This window comes from Bombus terrestris, chromosome 16 (assembly GCF_910591885.1).
Source record: "Bombus terrestris chromosome 16, iyBomTerr1.2, whole genome shotgun sequence".
Classification (NCBI taxonomy): domain Eukaryota; kingdom Metazoa; phylum Arthropoda; class Insecta; order Hymenoptera; family Apidae; genus Bombus; species Bombus terrestris.
In genome coordinates this window covers 2,209,991-2,223,187 of record NC_063284.1, presented here as the reverse complement: position 1 = coordinate 2,223,187, position 13,197 = coordinate 2,209,991, and the positions used below count along the sequence as shown (strand labels likewise).

General features: G+C 34.2%; 1 protein-coding gene across 2 annotated transcripts; it reads right to left on the bottom strand.

Annotated features, from left to right (window-relative positions):
- Positions 1–1,124: 1,124 nt before the first annotated feature.
- LOC100648417 lies at positions 1,125–7,901 on the bottom strand. Of its 2 annotated transcripts, none has more exons than XM_020867201.2 (3): positions 7,603–7,885; positions 5,591–5,743; positions 1,125–1,622 (listed from the first exon to the last, which is right to left on the bottom strand). In XM_020867201.2, the coding sequence occupies exons 1-3, from the start codon at positions 7,615–7,617 to the stop codon at positions 1,260–1,262; spliced, it is 531 nt and encodes a 176-aa protein (XP_020722860.2). In that variant the 5' UTR covers positions 7,618–7,885; the 3' UTR covers positions 1,125–1,259. The 2 variants fall into 2 exon arrangements, 1 of the variants encoding a protein (XP_020722860.2); XR_007226790.1 differs by having other exon boundaries at positions 1,515–1,650; positions 7,603–7,901.
- Between the last annotated feature and the right edge of the window lie 5,296 nt (positions 7,902–13,197).

Genomic DNA, 13,197 nt, shown 5'->3' with positions numbered 1-13,197 from the left:
ATTTCGATACTTGGAAAACACACTAAAAAAAACCATATTTTGCATTAAATAGTATTTTTTTCACACCATTACCGTGGTCTTTCTCGAATTAGTAAAAGGACAAGGGGAAAACAAAATTCCTAATAAAAGGAATATTTTGCACAAAATACAATTTTCTTGTATTTTTAACCGGATCTTCTAGAAACTATGAAGTGGAAGGAAAACAAAAATAAAAGGAAGGAGAGAAAAAATGATCGAAGATGTCGAAAAGCAAGCGTAATAATATCCAATTATGATCGATTATCGCGTGGAACGCATCGTCCAACGGTGTAAAGTCGAATAAACGATGACGTGTTTTTAATTGGAATTTCGCGAGTAAAATTAATTATCGACGGATGACGAGATTTTAAAGACATTTATACGATTACTTGGATTACAGAGAGAATCCGTGAAATCAAAGGGACGCTCAATTTTGGAGGCGTAACGTTTGATTTCCTTTGAGGAATTTGTGAGAAAATTGTCCGCGTTTAATTGCTATTGGACGATTTATTACGATTTGTGCAATTTACTTCAGATTTGATTTAGGCATGCGTGAAAATCGGAAAATGGGGGAAAATTTAATTTCACAGGTTTAACGAGAATCGAAAACCAGAGTGTCAAAAGTACTTTACAAAAGCAACCATTGGACAATGTGATTTTATAATCTGGAAACCAGACTCGAACAAAATAAATGAACTAGTTTATCGGTGGCAAGAAAAATATTTGGAATTTGGATTTTTCCAGAATTCAGTCTTATGAATAAAATCGCATAAAACGTTATCGATACGAAAATTGATCTGCCATCAGATCAGTATCTTATAATTTGCGATTAATATTCTAACCTAACCTAAAATTCTAACTTAACCTAAAAGAAGACTGCTATAACCTGAAAACAAAACGCTTTCCAACAGTGAAAGATTGAAGTTTGTTAGAATATCGGTCGAATTTTATTAAAACATTAATAAAAAAATTTCTTTTGAAAAAGATAAGAGATCAGGTTCCATGAAAAACATAAATAAAACTACATTCTATTTGATATTGATAAAAATTTCTTACAAAAAGGTAAAAACCAAATTCACTTGCCAACCCAATAACAACACAATTCCTTTAATTCGTCCAAAAGACATATATATATTTCAAAACAGACACGATTTTCATTAAAAACCATCGTCGTTATTCGCTTCAGAGATTTATTCTTCCATGGACTTTTTAAGCGTTACGTTTGCTTCCTTGTCGTTGGTCTATCCAATTTCTTCGGAGGCAGATTTTTCAGTTTCACGATCATCATCAGCCTCTTCGATTTCTCGATCCTCGTCAACCTTCTCGACTTCCAGCTCGTCGGGACTGTGAACTTTTATCTCTTGCTCGTCCTGCCCCTCGTCATCCTGATCTACGCTAGCCACTTCTGACATTTGTACGGCCCTGTAGTTATCACCCTCGCGAGGGAACGTTTCTTCCATCAAGCCTGACACCACGTTTCTGTAGTAAAGCACTTCCGGTTGACGTATACCTATCTCTAATTCTAAGACGGGTGCACGTCCACAATCCATGCGAATCTTATGGTAAGCGTTGGATGTCAGCCTTTTACTCTTGCTCAGCCCAAACTGCGGACAGCCAGGCATTTAACATTAACTGGCCACGAGCTCTCCGGCCCTGCCACTTATTTTCCATTTATCGACGTATTTTAAATATTTCGTTTGATCCAGATACAGAACGGTACAGTAACCACGAGCTTTTGTCCGATAGTCGGACAAAAGGATGTTTCGAACAAAGGTTATCAGCTGTCGAGCGACTACAAATTGAAACATTAAGAATATCAAAGAAACTTTTATTTCGATGGAAGAATTAAAATCACTGTATTTTTTTTTTTTTTTTTCAATTATACGATACGACATTTTTTGATATGCCAGATAGGTTATGTTTTTTAATTCTTCATAAAAAGAAGTATTAAGGTAGCTAGATAAAAGTACGATTAGTTTAAAAGATATTTTAACTTTAATATCGCGAAACTTGTCGCATAAAAGATAAGGGAAGATAGTGCGATGCTGTTTTGGTTTTACGTTTTCCCCCTCCTTCACGCGTTAGGTTTCACGATATTAAAGTTCAAATATCTTTTAAACTGATCATCCTTCGACTCGAGTATTTTCATACTGTTTTCCTAGAGGATTAAGAAATGCATCGGATGGCGTGTTGAAAAATGTGCTGTTCTGTTTAGAAAAATACGTATGACCTTGACTTTTCGTGCAAGTGAAACTTTCTTTGAATTTCTTAATGTTATAGTCGATCGGAAACTGATCAACTTTTGCTCCAGATATCCTTCTATCTGACTATCGGAAATGCCTGAAAAATCGTAGGAACTGATTTTTGGAATACCCTGTAAAATGACTTACGAAAGTATTTCAGCACTTACTATAGAAAAGTTTTACGTGTACAGTGGGGGACAAGAGAAAGTTTAAAATTGATAACTATGAATTTTAGTAACTTTTGTATCAAATATTGTTTACAATTGTTTGGTCATCTACTCTGTGTTGTACACAAATTGTGTAAAATTATAGTGTCGTTTTATATTTCTTATTGTATTTTACAAAATTCTTTTTGTTCGCCACTGTATATTATTAGGTTGGCGACTAAGTGATTGCGGATTTTGTTATTAGGTGGTAACGACAAAATCTGCAATCACTTAGTTGCCAAGCCAATATACGTGTTGTGTAAAACATTTTGGAATTTCGTTAACACTATAAACAAATACGTAAATGATTCTTGATTTCGAATTAATTATTACTAATTATTGTTAATTTCGAAAATATTTGGTTATTATATCACAGAACAAAGAGAATATGAGGATCCACAGTAGAAAGCTTTCCATCCTTTGTAGAGAGTCCGTTCTTTGCAAGATAATAACAAAAGGCACTAAAGACTAGGGAATTTGCAAAAGTAATATAATTGAGAAACCTACAAATTCACCAGATATCTTCATTGTATACGATAAAATGAATTGAAACAGGAGAAACAATGGAAAAGAATTAAGAGAATTTAGAAATTTACGAACCAATATTTGCACTCTATGTAATAGAATAAAAAGAGAAACAGATGAAAGGATCTGAATATTTCAAGAACAGAATATTTCATTGCTTACATCGAAACAAAAAGAAAAGCGATAAAAGAGTCTATGAATGAAATAAAATAAAATTCAATATTTTCATCTCTTAGAAAATAATAAATATAGACGAAGGACGAAGAGAGACAAAAAATAAAAGAATTTACAAACTTGAGGAAGAATATTTTTATTTTTCATAAAAGAACTAATCGAAACAAGCAAAAGAGAGCAAGCAAGACATAAAACGATGCACGAGTTTGTTTCTTACGATTCGTTTGATCATGATTTGTCAGTATCGTGACAATGTAGAAAATCTGTATGTATCTAGTTTTATCTGGTAAAAAAATATATGGTGATTCTTCGTCGGTATAAGAAATTATTAACGGCTGGAAATTCCGGGAGGAGAGCATGAAATAGATGATCTAATTTCCGCGAATAATCCGCACGACGAGGTCCTACGACGACGGTGGTATTACGAAATCGTGTAATAACCTAATATTTTAGCTGGTTTCACACAGTCCTGCAGACAGTTTTCCATTTTCTCTAACGTTGGCAAACTGCACACGACAAACCCTCGTCGACGAATATTCAACGCGACAAACTAATTAATCCGAACGACATTAACGATCCTCCTATCTTACTTTAACGTGATTCTCTTCTGTTTTCCACTACATTCGACCATCACATTCCAGGTTTAAAATCATCTGAAATCTGTTCAATGTAATTAACGATAGATTTAAGCGTTATGCTATGAAATCTAGGAATTATTACTATACTTTGGTCTAGGGATTTTTTACACATCAAATCAGGTTAAAAAGAAAATCTTTCTATCCAATCCAATGAGATTAAACCTTTCAAGAATTTTCTCTGTGGTAATACTAAATTAAGAGTTTGTATAAATCTTTCAAAAAATTAAATCAGTTAATTTAGTTAGAAACGTTCTATGTATCTTGAAAAACGATCGAGACCACTCGCGTTAAATTCACTAGAATATCACAACGTAATTCCCTAGATCATTCCACTAATTCTATTATAGATGGACTAAAGCCCAACAAGTTTCCCAACAAGTTCTCCAAATATTGAAACACAGGATTAGTAAAATAGAAACGAATTTCTCTTCAGTTTTATGTGCTGCTTACTTCTAAAGTTTGATAATATACTTCACAAACAATCGTGTCCCTCGCTTCCTTTATCCAGGCAGATAGATAGATCTGCGCATAGAAACGTGAGCTAACAAATTTTAATAAAGTTCCTCTCGTTAAATTAAAATACAAAATTCCCGTGTACATTGGAAACAGAAAAGTGACTATCCTAACTTCCATCTAAATACAAATTTACTTTACTTTAAAAAATTTACTTCAAATCAAAAATCCTTTTCCCAATAATTTTCTCTTTTTGAATATTTAAAATAATTATCATTTCGGCCTCTGGATTATAGCCTAGTGAAATTAAATGGAAAATTGGGTCAACCTGTCGAATAACTACCTCCTCACAGATTTCGATGCTCATGAAATATGTTGTCAAGGTCGTCATTCTGAACAACCTTTCCCTACACATATGTACAGACACAAGTATGTTCGTTAGCTTCGCATGAATTTTAACAGCACTCTTTTTAAAACAGTCGTGGTGAGGTATTAAAGGGAAAATAATAAAAATTGAATTGCAAATGGAAAGTAGTAGGTGAGGTTAGGTTATTTAAGTGATTGCAGCCCTCGTGAACGGGGACAGTCGCATGGGGGCGGAATTAATGTGCGATTTAAATCCAGTGATGTTAAAAAATAGGGGGAAAATACTGGCACACACACGTCCTAACATCTAATGTACAAAATCGTATAAAAAGTAACAAAAATAATATTAGTATAAAATACAGACATAGTAAGTCATAGATAAAGTATCTGCAACATTTTTGATCCGAATGTGTCGTTCCGTGGATATTTTAGACGACTGGAAAAATGCGTCTCATTTTTCAGTGAAACGATTGGTGCAACAATGCCAATGCTCGAAATGCCAATTTTCTCGTTTACCATTTCCTGTGTGATCATAGCCGGGAAATAAAAAAGAAAACCCGAAATCAAGATGAATACTCACGACTCAAACGCATACAGCGTAAACCATACAATATATTTAAGAATATCACATCGAGTCCCACGAGGACGTCGCACATCAACGGGTAGACGAAAATTGTTTATTTTCGTGAAAAACGTGCCACATTTCCGGCTTCAGCGACCTGAAAGACTCCTAAAAAGTGCAATTCTTTCGTGTATAACTCGATAACTATATAAACACCTTATACATGTATAGGAAAAAGTTGTTCAGAACTATGGCCTTGAGCACATATTTCAAGGACACCGAAATCGACCAAGAGTTAGCTGTATTCGGTAGGTTCACCCAACGTTGTTCCTAATGGCCCAATAATATCAGCCATTGATAAAACGGGTGTCCAAAAGAATTCTATTACCTCGTTTTTATACTCACAATGATTATCTTGCCCGATTGATGAAGCATAAAAATGGTGAAAGGATTGATCAGGGTGATGGCCAGTTCCATCAAACGCAATACAGCAACGAGGCAGACTAGAACGCCGGTTAATGCCACTAGCCCCACGAACTGGAGCAGACACGTTACCGCCTGAAATATCGGACACCATTTAGCAGAGGCAATGACGGCGAAAAATCTCCCAGAGAAACAGGAAACGCTGGGTCTTTCGAGTTAACGTTTGACGTTTCCGGCATCATTTTTCTGCTACTAACAAAATTGAAATTGATGACCAAGAAAACAGTACGCTGCTCGAAAATACATCGCAGCACAGCCGATATTAATCGTTAGCTGCTATTGTTGCATTAGAGTATCCCTTTTATTTTATTCGATGTTTTATATTTGGCGAAACGGCAATTATAAACGATGATCTTTGTCGTGTAAAGCGTACGATATTAAAGGAAAATAAAATATACATTCTACGTACACTGGTTTGTAGCAGGAATGGAATATTTTTCATTTTCTTACTTTCTAATTGCTATTAGAATGCCATAGACCTTATATATCATATTCACGTTGGATGTAGCTTATGAGGTGAACTATTATGTGAAATAACATTTTAAAAATTTAAAAAAAACTGGACCACAAGGAAAAAGAGGAATCACTTTCGTTTTTAAAACTTCGATTATCAAGTAAAATCAGTATCAAGCGTTTAAAGTTTTCGTCGTTACTGGACGTCGTTATTAGATCGTTAAAAGTTTCGAAGATATCCCATAATCTATATTACGTGCCTGAACCAAAGAGAAACCTAGAAAAAAAAAAAAGAAAAAGAAAAATGAATCAGTTGGTTTTCGTTTTGCAACTTTCGTTTCAAGTAAAACCGGTATTAAAAGTTTTCACTGACATTAAACATCGCTATTAAACATTAAAAGTTTCCCAGATATCGCATAATTGAGCGTGCTTTTGAGAAAGCTAATCACATTCATCCCGGAAAATCTTAAGGAAATAACCGGCCACATTTCTTTTGAAGTCCATCAATTTTCCTCCATAGTTTCAAATAGTATTAAGTATCGTTATTAGAGCACAAATATTCATGCAAATTCATAATTCATTGAATTCAATGGAAGAAATGAAACCTACGCAGAAATTGTTTACTACACTTGGAATATTTTATAGGCTATTGGAATTTTAAATTTCCTTAAAATGTATAAAAATCCACGGTCCAAATAAATGTTCCACTTGCGAGATCCTCTATATTTTCGTATGCTATTTTAAAAATTGTTGAAACTCCTGAATCTTCTCAAAATAACATATATAATATAGAAATAAATTTACTGAGAAATGTACGAAGATCTGCAAAAATATTTCTTAATAATACCGCTATCGATCATTCGTAACTTTTCCCACTTTCCGCACGAATATAATAAGCGTTGCGTAACTTTCGAGTACGGGTGTAACTCGTGGTTAGAATTAAAAAATTGGAAAAAGAAATTGCACGAAAGAGAAGACAGATCGTCTAACGAAACTAAAATAAAAATACTGATGTTCTATTAAATTGTTAAGAAGCAAGATCGAAAAATACTGTAAAAGACCAACAAATACGCGTTTAAATAATTACATGTAATGATATCTATAAATAATTAAAAACACAAATAATTCCTTGAATTTCTACCAAGTTTCAAATTGAAAAGATCCTGTTCAGTTTGTATCGAAGAACGTCAGAAATTTGTCATATGAATAATTTTTCACATTTCTAATAATTAGATAATTATTATTTAAATAATGATCGTTAAAACAAGAATTTTCGAACAGATATATTCACAAAAATTGATTCGAGATAAGACACCGTATATATGTCGAAGCTTTGCACGAATCGTCATAACCTCTAAGTGAAAACCTGTCTCCTTGGTCGTACATATTCCAATCCTCATTCAATAAGAAAAATCAACACCGGTGTGTCTATCTGGTAACAGACGATAAAGGGAAAAACGAAGACAGAAGAATTGTCTCACGCAGAGGATCGTCATTTCCGCTGGTACGTGTTTGGCTGGCTGGGAACGCGAGAGGCGAGCGAACTGCTGATTCCTGTCGATTTCATGGATAGAACGTCAATATCCAGTTCATTCCGTAGGTTTGAGCGACGACGAAGCTACATTCTCATCGTCGTCGCTTCCGGTTCGAGCCGCTGCACCAAAGAAAACGATGCGTATCTGAAACTGGAACGAGACTTGCGGAACACGAGACAAGGAATGAGGTGAAATTGTAGAGATTTCAGAGAGATACATGAATTCGATGGTGGTTCCATCTGACGATGAAAATGGTAAAGAAAGAAGTTGTCAAGTTTAGGTGTGTATTGTTTATCGTATATTATTTATTGCTTAGAATTTTATTTATCTACTTGCTTGCTCGTTCATTGCGCAAAATAAAAATATATTGCAAATTACTATGGTTGAATGTGAAAATTAAATAATAATAGATCCTCTAAATTAGTAGTATAATAATATAATTATTATAATATTAGGCAATCGTACATTCTCTTTGAACTGTATAGAAAAAAGTATTGAAGATAGTAAATTCTTAGATACTGGAAAAGATGGTCAACCAATTGTGACGATTTAAGGTTAGATTAGGAAAGTGGGAAAATTCATCGACATAAAATCTGACACATGAAATATCGAGTACACATGCCTGAGAAACTTCACAACATAGCAATTCAATGATTCAATACGTATCGTGGTAGTAATAAACGATTATGCCGGAATAACTTTGAATAAATTTCTATTGACATTTACTCGAACGAACGTTCGCTTAACGAATTACGTGAAAGAGAAAGAAACAAACAACAAGATGATTCAGTGATAATAAAATCTGGAAGAAAATTGAAATCTACATTTCATTTTCTTCTCCAACGTTTTAAAATAGAAAAATATTTGTTCATTCTTATCCGTTGGCGGAACAAGAGAAACGAAAATCCTGGCTGATGTTTCGCTTCTATCTGCAGACTTGGTATCTTCTCGAAACAGGCAATCGAGGTTTTCGAGCCGAACGTAAGTATTTGTACAGCTAGTCGACAGCAGAAGAAGGAAAACGACGATGACGACGACGACGACGACAGGTTGTTATTGGAACCGCGGGAATAAGATATCTTCCATCGAATAAGAAGAAAGAACACTGCCTGTACGTGCTCTGTACCGAATAGTAGAAAAGTTAACCTCTCTGTAACACCATGTGACTCGAACGTGTTCCCACTATCGATGAAAAGCTTTCGAATCGTCAGCATATTTCTCCAGGTTTTACGTTTCTTTGTGGTCATATGAAAGATTTCTCTCCTAATGATCTTACAACTTAAGATCGTAACCTTACGTTTTTCTATTGAAACCACGTTTCGTACTGTATTCTATGCGTTTGAATAGGAAATGGTATTGCGTACGGAAAAATCAACGCTTAGAAATTAGACGAATATATTACACTGTATATGCTTGTAGGAATATACGTTAGATCGTTGGATTTTCATTGGAAATTAAACATTCTAGGTAAGAATAAAGAAGAGTATAATTTTGTAAATTCAGATTTCCTGTAATTATATATTTTTCAATAAATGTCAAATTTTCGTTAATATCGCAAGTTCCAAGACGCTAGTGAAAAGAAAAGATTGAACTTTACGAATTTAGAATTTCTTTAAATATACGTTTTGCAATATCTTACTGTCAGATTATATTATACTGTTAGACTGTCATTGATATTCCAAATTCTAAATTAAATTTAGAATTTTATTTAATTTTATTTTAAAAATTAAATTCCAAATTAAATTTACGTAATAAATACCAATCAACCAATCGTTGCATAGGTTCAAAGTTCGCCTAAAAAGTTTCCCCAAAATCCATCTAACCCCTCCAAAAATAAAAATTTCCAAATCGCCACAGGCTTCTGTAATTAGAATCCGAAAACTTGAAAAACTGATAAAAATCTTCCTAAAATACACTCGATTCCCTCGAAAAGAAAAATGTCAAAATTGCCAAAAATTTCCGTAATCGGAGGACAGAATATAGGAGTAGAGGCTCGATTGTATCGAAACGCAAAGAGATACGACGGATTAGTGAATTTCGCGTTATTCTTTAGCATAGAAACCTCGAGAGCGGGACAAAAGACTGCGTTCGTGTGCGTCGCTCGCAGAAAAATATAGACGCGGCACATCGTAACCTTCGTGGCCCGAATGAACGTTTAAAAATTCCACGGTTGACTGTCAGACGTCGTGACCAAGCGTAAAACAATATCTTCTTGGCTGAGAATCAGGACGTTGCTCTCAGCCACTGGGAATCGAATTATGGGCATGCAAAATTCCAAGAGGTTAGTGTCTTCTGATTCACAATTTTCATTTGCCACGTACTCGCCAACCCACTCGCCGAAATCATCTGTATATTTTATAACGAGACTACTTTTTCCATTAAAATAAATTTCACAGAGACTAAAATATTTTATAAAACACAAGACTACTTTCTGATTAAACTGAATTTTTTACAAATTTTATAAAATACAGTTTCATATACCGTTTGGTTCTCTGTATTTTATAACAAGACTACCTTTCCAAAAAAAAAAAACCGTAAAAATTAGCAAATTTTATAAAATACGAGACTATTTTCTCGTTGAACTAAATTTCCTAAAAATATCGTCAGATGCGATTTTAATAAACGTGACAGATTTTTCGCAAAGTTAGCATGTTTTACGTAAGAAGAGCGATTATTACGTAATAGTTACTTTAAAAGGTAAAACAATAGGGTGTTCGTGAAATACTAAATATGACTTATAGTTAAAGTAACCAGAGTGTACGAACTATTCGAATTAGTACTACGATTAGTCACTCACGAAATTATCCGCATAATCTATAAAAATTTAGTTATCGACCTTTGACCTGAAATGTGATTTATAATGGAAATTGCTTCGTGTAATCGATTTTGATTGCTTTTGATTTCCCTCTTCAGTCTTGATACTCGGTCACTTTCTACGTTCTCATCGAAGCTATAATTTTCTATCTGCTCAAGAAATTTTGATCAGGTACGTTGTTTTTTTAGTATACAAAATCTTGAAGAAGTATAACAAAAAAATATTTATTGTATATAGCGAAACTTGAAATTTTGATAAAACCGTGTCCATCGAAGTAAAAAGATATTCATTAGTTTTAAATTAATCTTGAAATTTTGATAGGATCGTGTAGTAATTCAAAAGATCTTAATTAATAAATTTTCTCTACAATTATCTCGAATCAATATTTCTTTTGATAATTCAGTATCAGCACCTTATGCATGGAATTTTAATAAATCAAATATATTGATTATTTCATCCTTAGAAAATTATGCATGGAATTACTAATTTATTCGTTCTTTACATTTCCATGGTAGATGCAGCGCTTCCGTGAAATGCAGTAATAAACAAAATTATTAAATACGTGTGACTCGGCGAAACAGTAACATTTATGAAAATCATGTATGAAATGGAGAGGATCGTACGTAGGCAAAATAACATGCAGCGAGATTCCTTCACTTATTTAGCAATATAGCTTCGTCCGAAAAAAAATGTTATCCTACTCTTTCTACTTGCGTTTTCGTGTGTGTACGTGTAACATATGAAGTGTTATATATACAAAACCCCAATTTACGTAAGATCTCAATTCGTCGATTAACATTAACACTTTGACTGCCACGTGGGTCATATATGACCGACTATGGTTTCTCCTGTGACGCCACACAGTGGTCATTGATGATTGTAGCGCTTGAACTTCTTACAATTGTAAAAATTATATGGAAATTGACAGTTAGGGCATTTTAAATATAGTCAATAAATAGAAGATACTTTGAAATAAAAAGTGCTCCATAGAACAATCAAACATTTTTATTAGAACATCGATAAAAAGAAAATGAGAACAAATCTTGCATCTAACGATGCACTATGTTTGCATCCATATCTTTGAAAGATAATCTGCGAATATTATTATAAACACACCTTAGAAAATAATTGTAAATGCTGCTTTATAATCATATGGTTGAAGTTAGAAGTGTGCACATACCTTACTATTATATATAGTGTAGGATCTTACTACAATTAGTTTATTTACAATAAATGGATTAAACAGATGTTGGTTAAACAGGGAACGATGGTTGTTTAACGTGAACTAATCACAATAACATACTATAATTAACACTTTACCGACCGATAGTCTATTAATTTTTGTCGCCGACGATCTTTCTTATTATTTGAGCAGTAATTTGTTATTTAGTACTAAGGTACTTTGCTCAGTTGCGTCAGTAGCGTTGCTTTGTAAGCTCCCACAGTTTTATATCAATTTGAAAAATTTATCGTTCGCAATGAACGAAAAGAATGGTATTGGAGAGTCTAAAGTAAAGAAAGCCAACGCCAGGGAGAATCCTGTTGAATCGCTAGCGGTCGGTAAAGTGTTAAGATAAGTAGATAGTTAATTTGCAATTCTCGTCACTACGGTTCCAACGCTCTCTCTCACGCGGACCACAATCTCTCGACAACGCTAGTAATATTATCTCGCTGACTTCTCGATTTACACTCTCTGGCTTCTCAACTGACACTGACCGTTGATTCGTCTTTGTCCCTTAGCATCCCTTTATCTTCTGTCTTAGCCCCACCACGCACGTGTTACATAACCACTCGTGGCCAGGGTCACGCACACCTTTTCCACGAAACTATTCGATCGAAGGACCGACGATACATTGTTGGGCTTGTCAGCACTTCGACTTTCTCGCGACATTGTTTACAGTTTGCCCGATATCTCTTAGGCCTTTCACCCATCATACTACCACAGAATGAGCAAATACTGTTTGCTGATATCTTCTACACGTTTCAACAATATATTCTGCACGTTTTGCTTACGACAAAATAACGAATGCGGATGGTTTGTTGACATAAACGAAGCCTTGTTATAATATGTGGCTATCAAGTGATACCAAGGCGCCACGGTGGTCACCCATGACCACCAATAAGATAGATGGTCCATTGGGGAAGAATTTATTATTATTTTACCATTATTTGCTTTAAATAATAAAAATACTGTCATGGCGTCCTGAACGAAACACGTGATTTTGGCGTGGCAGTCTAAGTGTTAATGTACAATTTGTACAAAAGAGAAACGATTTAAAGTTGCATTTAAGATAATTTTAAGGACATTTAAGTTAGTTTCGCAGAACAAAAAATAGGGAAAATTTGTCTCATCGGTCGATACGTGGATAGCCGGAGGCGAATACGTTCCATCAAAGCCAAAGTTAAATATATGGCATCGATTATCCATTATCTGGCGGAATTTATATTGGTAAAGAGCAGATAATGACTCACACCTAGAACACCGCGAATAGTAATGCGTCGGATAATACATATGTATATTAATGGAAATGCATTCGTTCAACTTAATTACTCTTAATCATCCTCGTCTGCGTTCTATCGATACCCTGAACGATGGTAATCGAGATAATGTACAGAGCATTTCCAAAAACAAAAAGTATGTTACTAGATATGAAGACAGTGGAGATAATTCATGTACAAAAATCATTTAACGAAACTATTGGGTTGGAAACTAAGTGATTGCGGAT